General features: G+C 40.5%; 1 protein-coding gene across 1 annotated transcript in view; it reads left to right on the top strand.

Moving 5' to 3' along the window:
* FBN2 (fibrillin 2) overlaps positions 1 to 13,176 on the top strand; it is a 254,200-nt gene that overhangs the window by 189,284 nt on the left and 51,740 nt on the right. The window contains exons 33-36 of the mRNA XM_027076778.2: positions 1,687 to 1,809; positions 3,461 to 3,586; positions 8,810 to 8,932; positions 9,483 to 9,605. Of these exons, the coding sequence (XP_026932579.1) occupies positions 1,687 to 1,809; positions 3,461 to 3,586; positions 8,810 to 8,932; positions 9,483 to 9,605 (495 nt within the window). The remainder of the gene's footprint in view (positions 1 to 1,686; positions 1,810 to 3,460; positions 3,587 to 8,809; positions 8,933 to 9,482; positions 9,606 to 13,176) is intronic.

Genomic DNA, 13,176 nt, shown 5'->3' with positions numbered 1-13,176 from the left:
GTCTTTCAGCCATATCCCCATGCCTGTTTTCTAGCCCCGTTGGCTACTGGCTCTCTCTCTTGTAGCCTCCATATTTTGTGCTTGTCCGTCCATCACTCTGGCCAACTATTGCAAAATACAGAAGATTTAACTGCTACTTCTACTCCAGAATATCATCCAAATTCATTATCTTCTTTCCATCTCCATCTCAGTCATCCCCCTACCCTCCCTTCCTCTGTCTCTGTCTGTCTGTCTGTCTCTCTCCTGGATGCCAAAAGAAGCTGTTCTTATGTCTGCTCATTCATTCGCTTGCTGGGCCCGTAATCCATTCTCCACATAGTAGCCAGAAAGACCTTATAAACCATGGATATGATCTCTTTAAAATTGTCATTTTTTTTAAAGTTTTTATTTATTTTGAGAGAAAGAGAAAGAGAGAGAGAGAGGAAGCAGGGGAGGGGCAGAGAGAAAGAGGGAGGTAGAGAATCCCAGGCAGGCTCAACGCTGTCAGCACAGAACCTGACACAGGGCTTAAACTCATGAACTGGGAGATCATGACCTGAGCCCAAACCAAGAGTCAGACACTCAATTGACTGAGCCACCCGCCTCTCCAATTGTCATTTTAATCATTGAATTTAGGACAAACTCTGGCTTCCTTCCCATGGTTTACAGGACCCTACAGCATCTTCCCCGTACCTCTCGAGCTTCATCTTCCATCAGCCTACCTCCTGCCTTGTGCTTTGTCACTCTGGCTTCCTTTCTCTAATTTTTTTTTAATCACATTAAGTTCTTTTCCTCCTCAGCATCTTTATAAGTGCTGTTCCCTTTGTAAGGAATACTTTTCCCTACTTCTGTGCAGCAGGCTGACTCTGACTCATCATTCAGGCTTGAAGTTAACCAAAAACTCTTCAATGGGACCTTCTTTGTTCCTACAATCCAAATTAGATGCCCCTTTTATTTTCTCCTTGCACTTTGTAACATTTCTTCGTGTCACCTAGAACATATTTAATGTAATTTAATTTCCTGTGTCTGTTGTTTCTTAATGTTTATGTATTTTGAGAGAGAAGGAGAGAATGTGCGCACACGTGAGTGGGGGAGGGGCGGAGAGAGAGGGAGAGAGAGAGAATCCCAAGTAAGTAGGCTCTGCACTGTCAGCACAGAGCTCAGTGCAGGGTTCAGTCTCACAAACTGTGAGATGGTGACCTAGCCGAAATGGAGAGTCGGATGATTAACTGTAGCATTTGTCATTTCTACTAGACTAGGCTCCGTGAGATCAAGAATCTGACCTTCGTTTCCTCATCTGTAAAAGGAACTGGAAAACTCTATGCCAATTTTCCCACTCGAAATTCAGTAATTGAGTTTAGAAATTGATCTGTTTTTCATGATAAAGAAGCCAGCAATCACGTCTGTCCCCAGTGGAGTCCGAGAGAAATCTAGCACTGGTTTTCCTTTTAGCCATTAAAATTCTAGCTTATTGGGTATCTCACAAATGCTTTTATTAGTCATTTTAGCCTCTGTTCGTAGAACAAACATTTTGGATTGTGGGTCTGAGCTCTTAGAGAATTAGAACTGTGACCTTCCAGGTAAGCAGAAACAAATCACATGTGTCCACTTTACATTTAAATTAAGACGAGTGAAAATCGTTCCACATGTTTAGACGTTTCAGTTGCATTTCTGAACTCTGTTGCTCTGTTCCCTCGGCACACGCAGATCTGGACGAATGTTCGAACGGAACCCACCAGTGTAGCATCAATGCGCAGTGTGTTAACACCCCAGGCTCCTACCGATGTGCCTGCTCTGAAGGGTTCACTGGAGACGGCTTTACCTGTTCAGGTGGGTAAGAATCCTGAGGTGGGTCCTGGCAGAATTTTCATGGAACGTTCCATAAGCTTGCCATATTTGAAGGAAAGTATAGTTAAAGGGGGCCGAAATTCCCTGTCTGTTTTTACATCTGACGTACAGGTGAATGTGTATCTTTGTCTTACACTTGACACCAAGGCCAGAACAGTTTTTCGATAATTCCGTTTATTACTATCATATACTATTAATGACTATTAATTTATTGTAGTCGTCAATTTACACAGTAGTCAGAAATCCAAGCTGTCTCTGAATCCGACCCCTTGGAATCAGATTTCACCTGTGCTGCTTACTGTTTTTGTCGCCGTAAGTAAATCATGGAACCTGTGTGGCCTTAATTTCCCCATTTTCAAACAGCCGCAGTAACCATAATAGGACCATTGTTTTTTGTTATTTGTTTTCGCTAAATGAATGACATGTGGGAAAACTGTTCAGCATCTTAAGATACAGCATTATGTCCAGCCAATGACGGCTATTTCACGTGCTTGTCAGAATCTCCGATCGCCACATGGTATTGAAAGGAAGAAATGAAGTTAACACAAGTCAAGGATTTAGAAAAACACCTCGTAAGAGCTCAGTAAACCTTACCTGCTGTTTAGCTGCTGTTCATTATGGATCCCTTGAGAATATAGCACCCACTTAAACTCCTGTGAATGACTGCTTTGTCTTGATGGACATAAAGTAGGAGACAGGTTTGCGGACATCAGTGTTCCTCAGCTGAATGTCAGTGCACACTTTAAGCCCCACATTAAAAGACTTCTAGCTTTTTTCTTGTTTCTAATTATCGACATTGAGAACACAGACTTATCATTTTCCGTTGCTTTAAGAAAACACACTTATGTCATCTTTAAGGCTTTAATCCTTTAAACCTTGGCTTATTGCACCTTTCTGAACATTTCTCTGCACCGGGGGATGAAGGAAGGGGCCTGGCTTTGGTGTCAGGGTCGGGGACAGATTGGCTCCCCTGGGCTCCCACCCTGCGGCTGGCCTCTCCTAGTCTCAGGTTATTCCTCTTCTGACCTGCACAGAATTGGCGTACTGAAGGAAAGCATGTGAGGCAGGCAGCCAGCAGCTACCTGCCAGATATGAGGCCCTCGGTCAACATTGCTTTCTGCCCTGCCCCCCTTTTTCCATTTTATAGAATTAAATAAATGGCTTTCGGGTCTATGAATAATGTCCATTTGCATAATTAAGACAGAAGTATTGAATATAATCGTGGTGACAAGAAAGACACTGTCCTCATGCTACTTGAACAGCCCTTCTGTGCTTGAAACATACTTGATCTAGTGGAAAAACCAAGTTCATTTACTTGAAAACATAATGTTAGAATAGATACCACTTCAGGGTTCATTTCAATGTTCTTGGTCATCTGTCAGTGATGTCGGTGTCATACTGATGCATCACGTTGGCATTACCTGCCTCCTTCCTGTTAAAGATGGGGTGATTGAATGTTAGAGTGTAGGTGCAGCAGCTCTGTTACCAAGTCTTACCCTTGTTTAGGTGAATGTGATTAAGTGTCCTCTCCTGTTAACGAGCACCTGCTGAAGCCAGCAAAACGGACTTAGCCGGGAAAAACCATGTCAAGACCTCGGGAACTTAATAGAGATGTAATTTGCTTCTCCCACAGATGTCGATGAGTGCGCAGAAAACATAAATCTCTGTGAAAACGGACAGTGCCTCAACGTCCCGGGTGCATATCGCTGCGAGTGTGAGATGGGCTTCACTCCAGCCTCTGACAGCAGGTCCTGCCAAGGTGGGTCACTGCGATTCCAACTCATTTCCAAGTTGGATCAACTACAGCACATGAAACCGCAGAAAGGGCTGGAGCGGGCCCCACCTGGAAGCAGAATACACAGCACATGCTGCACATATAAAAGTCATTCGTTTAAGCATGGATTATTTTGCCGAATGAATAATGATGAAGGCGGCTTTCATCTCTTATGAAGTTTTCCTGGCCGAGAGCCAACACTTGGAAGTTTGGCTAGTTCCTTTTTTTTTTTTTTTTCCTTTTAACCATTTCTTTTTTTTTATTACTAAATGAATGACATGTGGAAAAACTATTCAGCTTTTTAAAAATATGATCTATCTACCCCAGTCACTGCTATTTAATGTTTGTCAAAACCGCAGTAGCTCCTTTTGGGCATTTACCTTCATGTTTCAGGCTGCTGTCTGTATGTCTGGGACTGGAAGGCCTCCTCAGGGATGCCTCAAGGCCTGTACCTTTTGCCTGAGAGCAACGTGTCCTTCCCCTCGTGATGACATCATCCCCCTTTCCTAGAAATGAGACTGGGGACTAGTGTGATCGCTCTCCAAGAAAAAGAATTTGGATTTTCTCTTAAATTGGAGGCTGAAATTAGTTCACTGTATGTATAGTTTTGGGCTGTCACTGTGTTCTTTTGGAGTACATGAAAATACACGTGAGGAGAGGAAGAAGATGAAAAACAATGAGTGAATCAGAAGGCTTAGGAAAATTAGTGATTGGTAGAAAACGCTTAACAAAGTAACTCAGGCTAAGTGCTGGGCAAAGATTATAAAAGGAAACCAGATTACAGTTTTTCACTACACTCGTGTCTAATCAAATGACCAGAAATAAGAAATAGCAAATCCACACACACACACACCCTCACCAGTAGCAACCAAACAAAACCCAATTATACCATCTAGAAATGGCTCCATTAGAGCCTGTCTCTGCCTCACTACCTGAAGTGGTGCTAAGGAAAGAAGGTGTGCCTAAAAGGTCACTGCATTTTCCATAAATGTCCACCAATTTTCAGAGACTCGGAACAAGAGAACGAAGACTACCCCCTGGGGAAGATCGTACAAACTGAAAGCATTCATGCTTCCGTGTTGACCTGTTAGATTGAGCAGAGTCTAATGCATTTCATACAAGGCCACTGTAGATTGAGTCCCCCCCCCCCACTCCCAGTCCTGGTTTCTTGTAAGTACCAAAGCCAATTAGTAGAAAATGTGAGTCAGTGTGGTTCTGGGATTACATGATTTATTACTCACCTCCACTTGACAAGAGTTGGTGGGAAAAGGAACAAGTGAGCAGTAGCCAGATACTTTGCTAACAGAAAATTTCAAAAATCAATTCTTTGTGTGTAATAATTTCCTCCTTCATAATTCTTGTCCTTTATCTGTGGCCTTCGCCCTTTTAGAGCTTCCCTGAGGTGAGGCTGGACACTGTGTATTTACTGCCCTTCCCTCACGTGTCGGTTTTTCACGGTCCGTCATGGCCAGGGAGGGAAATGCCAGCTGCCAGGGCAAGGAGAGTGGCTCACAAGGAGTTCATCTTCGGTGACACCCTGCTCCTCTTTGCTAAGCGCCAGGTTTTGAGATCCCAAAAATGTTATTCCATGGTTCTGCCTGTTTCTCCTTGAAGTTGTCTTATCCCTGTCTCTAACATCTGTCTCATCTGCACAGTTTCTCCTGAATTTAGTAATTTAATTTATTCAGGTCTTCTTATTTGATTATAAATATATGCCGCTCTGAAGGGACCCTCTGATCACTATTTTCTCCTCAGCATCTACTTCTCACCACAGAACAATTCCCAGTCTCAGAATTTCTGTAGAGTCCAAGCACTTGGGGACAGTTGGCCCTTTCTCAGTATTCTCCACCAAAATGGGAGAATATAAAACCTGGAGAAAGCTCCTCAGGAACAGCTTAGGATTCTGTCAGTGGAGTAAACATGGATGCACACCATTTGGTATCGTGTGTGAAGACAGAGCAGAGGCCAGGTTCATTAGCAGAGGGCACATAGAGCCCAGGGCAGCTCTTCTCATTTTTGTCCCCACTCCTGTTCCGCCTTAGGAAAGTTTGGGCTAACAGAATAGCAGCTCCAATGAAACTTGTGCCCCAGCCTGTCTTCCAAATAATGCCCAGATAAAGATGGGGAGGGGATATCAAAATACTCCATCTAAAGTGTATTAGTATATAAAACTCCTAGAAGAGCTGACCAAGCAGTGCATACACGGTTTGAAAATACGTGATATGAACTACGCAGGCATCCTGTGGAAGAACAGTGAAAGAACACACAAAAGGTAAAGAACCAACCCAGAGTCGAAGAACACTACCCGGGGAAAGAAAGCACATTTCCCACAGGTGCCTTGTGCCACGGACGACCTTGATACGAGCACAAATATGTGTGAACACGTTTGAAGAGATTATGAATTTTTTTTAATGTTTATTTACTTTTGAGAGAGACAGAGTGTGAGCGGGGCGGTGGTGGGTGGGCAGAGGGAAAGGGGGGGACAGAATCTGAAGCAGGCTCCAGGCTCTGAGCTGTCAGTACAGAGCCCAACATGGGGCTAGAACTCACAAACCATGAGATCATGACCTGAGCCAAAGTCAGATGCTCAACCAACTGAGCCACCCAGGCGCCCGACATTTGAAGAGATTATAAAAATAAGAGAAGACAAAAGGAAAGTGCAGAAGTATGGGAAACAAAAGAAGCGGGTACCACCACAGCAAAATTGGGGAACTAGTGAATAGAGATGTCAGAGAACAGAAAAGGTTGAGATGAAAGCATAATTACTACTAGCATAGAGAATGGGCAAAAATAGGCGAACAAAAACATAGGAACATGAAAGGAGGAAGACGTTAATGTGATTCGAGAAAAGACCAGGGCCATAAACAAGTATAATTGGTGTCCAGGAGGTAGAGAGCTCAAAATAAATAGAGAACAGTACCAAACAGCCACACATTTTCTTGAGATGGAAGAAAGGACTTAGCCTTATTACTTTGGTTGACTTAAGTTTTAGAGAAGGATAAGGAACCTTCAGGCTCTAGACAGAAAAGGAAAGTCAGGAACAAAACAGAATCATTTGATACTGAAAGACGTGAGAACAATGTCCACAGAGTTCTGAGGTCACATGTGACTGGAGGATATTCCACGTCAGCAGTCAGTCAGTTATAAAGTCACGGGGCATATTGTCACATAGGAAATTAATGTAGAGAGAAAACACCTGTGGGCCCTCCCTTCTTTGGGGGGGGGGGACCTTATCAGCAATGCAACACCATCAATTGAGAAATAAATGTAAGAGTTGCAGTGAAAACCTTACTCCATTAAGAATCAATACTAATTACTTCAGAGATTATGGTAAATGCCATAAACATTTAAAAAGTGAAAGTTACAGAAATAACAAAAATGAGTTGGAAGCGAATGCAGATGCTCATTTTCTTACCATTCCTAGCACGGAATCCATTAATACTGTTTAGAAACTATATTTGAAATTTAACATAAAGGGAAAAGAGGATCAATTTTTAGTGTGTTTCAACAATTCTTAACATTGGAAAGTATTTGAGGAACTGTCAAGATATGTACAAATTGATCTTATGCATAGAAACTCAGCTTCAGTCTGTGAATATGCATAGAGAAGTATTTGGAATAATATTGATCAATCATAATTCTGGGTGGATGGATTTCTGAGTGATTTTCTGCTTTTGCTGCTTTATTTTCTGTGTTGTTTCTGTCCTCCTGATTTGCTACTAGAACTTTTCTGTATTGTTGACATTTGAGTATGCTTTAATTTTAAAAAAAGGCAGTTTTCTAAAATACCTTATTTTTCACTTGGGTGAATGTAAGTATCACACAATTATTACATTAGTTAAATGGAAGTTATTTCTAATAAAGGCCATTTAAAAGTCAAATGAATCTGAAGAGGGCTGACAATACAATTCCATTTTCATTTCTAGAGGAACACAGTTCAGTTATCAACTAGTTAAATGAGTCTTTTTTATTCATTTGTGTAAAGAGAGTAACTTTGTTTATAGCCTCAACACAAGAAAAGACACATTTATATGCCATTTGGTCTTTACAAATTTTTTAACATGTATTTTGAGACGGTACACACACCAGAGAGCATGAGTGCACAGGTGGGGGAGGGGCAGAGAAAGGGAGACAGGTTTCAAAGCAGGCTCCATTCCTTGTGCACAGAGCCCAGTGTGGGGCTCCAACTCACGAACTGTGAGATCACGAACTGAGCCGACACCAAGAGTCGGCTGCTTAACCAGCTGAGCCACCCAGGTGCCCCTATATGTCAGTTGATCTTTTAAATACAGTTTGAACAAAACTTGAAATCTAATATAGTTAAAACTTACCATTTTTTAACTATCAGGAATGACCAGCAGACCTTTTTTAACTTAAGGTCTGTCTCTCGACCTCATGTTAGCATGACTGGTCTAGTCTAGCCTAGAATGACATACCTGCTTTACATTCTCAGAATATGAAGTCATTTGTGTACAAAAATGTCCAACCTTTTCCTAGGAGTAGAAATACAGAATATTTCTACAGCTGTACACACACATACATGCCTTCATTTTCATATGAATGAGGAAGGGTGACTTCTTTTTTGACTTTGAGTTAAAGCTTCATGGAAGAGTTTCATAAATTTATGACTTCAATGGAGACATTTTAATGAAATTTGTGAGAATGTAGGACAATGGGTGATCTTAATACAGTCTATTAGAAAAAAAATATTTCCCTGGCTAACACTGAGTTTATGATAACAGATTAGATGACAGGATAATAAAAGTTTTTAAGAAGTTAAACTTGAATACTTTAAATGATATCTTTAAATTTAAAATATTATGTTATATACTTTGTATGTTGTGGATGTTTATAAAACATCTCTGTATTAAATTATTAAAATGTTGGAATTTGTTTTTATGTTTAATTTTTTACAATCCTTTGACATGTTTGTATGTAGTTTATTTTTATGACTCAGGCCAACTCTTCTTTTTTAAGTATATTATAACCCAAAATAGCTAAAATGCTCAGTAAGATAAAATATTTCTTTTTGGTCTTGGTTCCATAGATAAACATTAGTCGTTGGCCATTTATGTGGTCTACCGAGTCAAAAACAGAAAATTTTTTACTGCAAAACAACATCTAGGGAGACAGAAAAATTTATTAACATTATGTACATTAAATCAAAATGTCTTTGTAAATGAGAGACTACTGTTTTTTTATCTTCAGATATTGATGAATGCTCCTTCCAAAATATTTGTGTGTTTGGAACATGTAATAATTTGCCTGGAATGTTTCATTGTATCTGTGATGATGGTTATGAATTGGACAGAACCGGAGGAAACTGTACAGGTACTGCAAGCTAAGGGCTTGATTGCGTTCGGATTAGTTGAGATGAATGTTTTGTGCTAAGTATACAAATTCCTGAAGTTTCTGCTTAGCTTTCTATATACCTTGTGTTATGCAGCTTTTGGAAAAATAAATTTACATTATGACACATTTATTTTTAACTATGGAATTGATACATTTTTAATATAAGCAACTTAATATTAAATATCTGACATGAAACTAGGAAACTTTCTTTGTATAAATGTGTGTATGTATATACATATACATATGTAATTTTAGTGAAGCAGATGGTAATGTGTTTTTTTCTTCTTCAGAATTCCAACATTTAATTATTATTCAAGATATTAAGATATTAAATGATACTGTTATGAATATCGTGTGGTTGGTATTACATGTTGTAGGTATATACAAGGATTTGATCTGTATTTCATTGTGCTGAGGCTTTCCCAAAGATCTTTAATAATTTGCAATGATTCCACCAAATTCTTTGAAATAGAAGCATGCACAGAGAAAGTAAAGATGCTAATGTGGACATTTTAAATGCTTTTCCTAGATATTGATGAATGTGCAGATCCCATAAACTGCGTCAACGGCCTGTGTGTCAACACTCCTGGTCGCTACGAGTGTAACTGCCCCCCTGATTTCCAGCTGAACCCCACTGGTGTGGGTTGTGTTGGTAAGTGAAGGAGATACGAAACAAACAGAATTATACAGAGTTAAATACTCAGACTTTCTTGGTAGTGCACTGTGATGAGTACTTGCTACAATTAGTTTGAAAACAAAAGAGTCCATTAAGAAACTCCAGGTTACCAATAGATAAGGTCACTTTTGTCGTGTTTATCTTCCAATAGTATTTTTGAAACAGGAATTTTTGAGCTACCTGCTCCAACCTCCTCCTGCTTTCACAGACTTGAGAACCAGGACCCCAGGAGGTGCAATAACTTCCTTGGGATCTCAGGGCTTGGAAGGGCAGAGCTGAGGCAGTGTTGAGAGTTGCCTGGCTCACTGTCCAGTGCATTAGCCAGGACAAAGGGCAGAGTCATTGGAATCTCTGTTTCTCCTTCCCATGAGAAGGGCCATGAAAGGAAATAAATGAAGTGAAGAGAAGAGAGGAGTTGGAGCTGGATGTCATGAGCACCACCACTGGAGTAAAGCAGGTTGAAGGGAAGGAAGGAAGGCAGTCACGAAGGTTTCTGAATCTCTCATCAACTTTCATGACATCTCTGATCAGAAGATAATTGTCCACCTTTTGCTGCCTGCTCTATTTCAGCATCTCAGTGAACATTTACCTAGAGGAGTAAATGATCTGGGGAATTTCCTGAGAGAATACCAAAGAAAAAGGCTAAGTCCTTGCTTTAGTAGAAGTCTACCTGCTGTTTTCAGTGTCAAATGATTATACATAATCATTTAGTTATGATTTATGGATACCCCAAGTTCTGACGTTTTAATTCAAAGTCATTCATTTAATAAATATTGAGTGCCTCTATTCCAGCTGCTAGAACTACAACACGAACAGAGTGAGCATGTTCTCTGCTCTTGTGTTAATGTCCTTGTGCCAGGGAGACAGATAAAAGCAGAAGCACTTCCTGACACTGGTGGCTGTTGGAGAAGAAGGGTTGTGTTATGTTGGGATGGGGCAGATCCATGAAGGAAGGAGCAAGCCAGTTGCAGCTTGGAGAGGAGAAGCCTCCGAAGGACAGGAACAGCCGGTGCACAGGGCTGTGGGAGGGCAGTGCTGGCATTGGAGACATAGCAGCAGGGTGTATATAGTAAGAGGAGGGTGAGTGGGGATGAGCGTGGGCACAGTTTGAGGACAGGAGTCAGAGAAGAAGCAATAGCCCAGATCACAAAGTGGCTCTCATCCCTAGCTGCAGAGTAACATCCCATTTGGAACCTTAAAAATATGACGATGGTGCTTCATGCCCAGAAATTGAGTCACTGGGGACTCAGTATTGCTTAAAAGCTTTGTTGGAACAAAGGCTATGAACAGGCAACTGATAAAAGGAGAACTCCAGGGGTGCCTGGGTGGCTCAGTGGGTCAGGTGTCTGACTCTTGATTTCAGCTTAGATCATGATCTCACAGTTCATGGGTTCGAGCCCTGCTTTGGACTCCACACTGACAGCACAGAGCATGCCTGGGATTCTCTCTCTCCCTCTCTCCCTCCCTCCCTCCCTCCTCTCTCTGCCCCCTCCTCTCTCTCTCTCTCTCTCTCTCTCTCTCTCTCATTCTCTCTCTCAAAAATAAATAAACTTAAAAAGAGAGGGCTTCAAAAGTGAACAAACATAAGCAAATGCCCAAAACCATTAGTAATAAGAAAAAAAATCAAAACAATTATGTAACTCTAACTTGGTAAGACTGGCAAAACTTTGGAAACTTGGATAATATAAAGTGTTGGCAGGAACATGGACCGTAAGGAGCCTTCTGTTCTACTGTTAGAAGTGGAGACCAAGGTATCCTTGCAGAGAATTTTTTTGAATAACAGCATCCAGATTAACCCTCCAGATATAATCAACTTAGATTTTAATTTTGTTTTTAGAGCAGTTTCTAACTCTTTGTATGGATTGATGCTTCATGGCCTTATTTTTTTTCTTAGAGGTCTTCCAAAGAACAGAGACTCATTCTGTCTCACAAGTACCATAATGGTCCATTGGACCCTCTTGTAAGTCTAAGATACATTATGAGATATTAGTGATCTTATTTTTCCTTTGTCTTAAAATGTTTTGCCATTTTATTATTTTAGGTTTTATTTCATCATTACTCATCAGTTAGGTGCAGTGATGCTCAAAACAAAGATGAATTTACACTAAAGTGATAACCATGCCATCACCTAGAAGGATTGACACAATAGTGAAATAAAACGTCAAACACTCCTCCAATTTTCTTACTGTGTTGCCCAGGGGATGGCATTATCTTTTGAGAAGGTATAAAAGAAAGCTAGAGACACTCTATTTGGAATCTTCTTGAAGCATGTATTGAACACAGTTGAGAGTTGATTAAGTGTTTCACTTTATGACAAAGAGAAGAAAATTGAATGTGGAAAATGTTTCCCAACTGTCAGGTGGATCAGTTATGAATACAACACAGATTACAGTCTAGATTCCAAAGGTGATGGTGAAATTGATCATAGAAGCAAAATGCTAGGCTGTGAGTCTTCAGAGGCTCATATCCTAGATGAGATTTTTTTCCAGTTCAGGAATCAAAAGAGTGAGTAATAGATATTTTTAGATAGAAGAAATATACTATTCTCATGTCTTAGTCAATAGGGAAAACTTCAGCATGCCACATTTTACAAGTACCTGAATCATCCAAGGTCCCTATATTCTTTTAGACACCAAGTTTAATTGATTTGGTTCTTAAGGGGACTAACAATGAATGCAGGTGTTTCGACAAAGGATATTGAAATACAGTATGTAGAAATAAAAATCATTGGATTGACTACTCTAGCTGGTGTTAATAAATCTGAAAATGAAAATGTTTTTATTTGTGGAGCAAAGAAATGAGCTGTCCTTTCCTCATCAGAAAAAGGAGCTGTCCCAGTTTTCAAAAGTGTCTTCAGGCATTGTGTTTTAAATGATGCAAGGAAAAGAAGAACAAGAAGTAATGATAAGCTAGAAGCTATTACAGATGTGTTTGAAATGTGGAATCAGTTTTTACAAAATGGATTTGTTACAGGTTCATGCATGGCAGCCAGTGGGCAGTTAGTTGCATTCACAGGACCGTTTCAGGCATACATCTTTCCAAAACCAAGAAAATATGGAATAAAAATTTGAGTTAGAGAGGATTAAATTCTTATTAGAATTTCTGGTCAAGTTGTTCCACTGTGCCTTTTTTTCTGTACATTATTTTCAAAGTTACTTGTAGAAAGTTGAAAGATGCTTGGGGCACCTGGTGGCTCAGTCGGTTGGGTGTCCGACTTCAGCTCAGGTCATGATCTCACAGTCTGTGAGTTTGAGCCCCGCATCGGCTCTGTGCTGGCCGCTCGGAGCCTGGAGCCTGCTTCGGATTCTGTGTTTCCCTCTCTCTCTGCCCCTCCCCTGCTTCTGTCTCTGTCTCAAAAATAAATAAAAACATTAAAAAAGTTTAAAAAAAATTGAAAGATACAGATGGCAAATGACAGTGACTCTGTTCCTGATACTGAAGGCTTAGAACATGGAAACACTGTGAACCAGCAATTTGTCTCCTGGTGCTAAGACAGCAATGAAAGTAACTCAGAGGCCCATCCAGAGACCTGGGTAAACATGTTCAC

This window comes from Acinonyx jubatus, chromosome A1 (assembly GCF_027475565.1).
Source record: "Acinonyx jubatus isolate Ajub_Pintada_27869175 chromosome A1, VMU_Ajub_asm_v1.0, whole genome shotgun sequence".
Taxonomy (NCBI): domain Eukaryota; kingdom Metazoa; phylum Chordata; class Mammalia; order Carnivora; family Felidae; genus Acinonyx; species Acinonyx jubatus.
The sequence above is the reverse complement of the archived record's forward strand: the minus strand, read 5'-3'. Positions and strand labels throughout refer to the sequence as shown.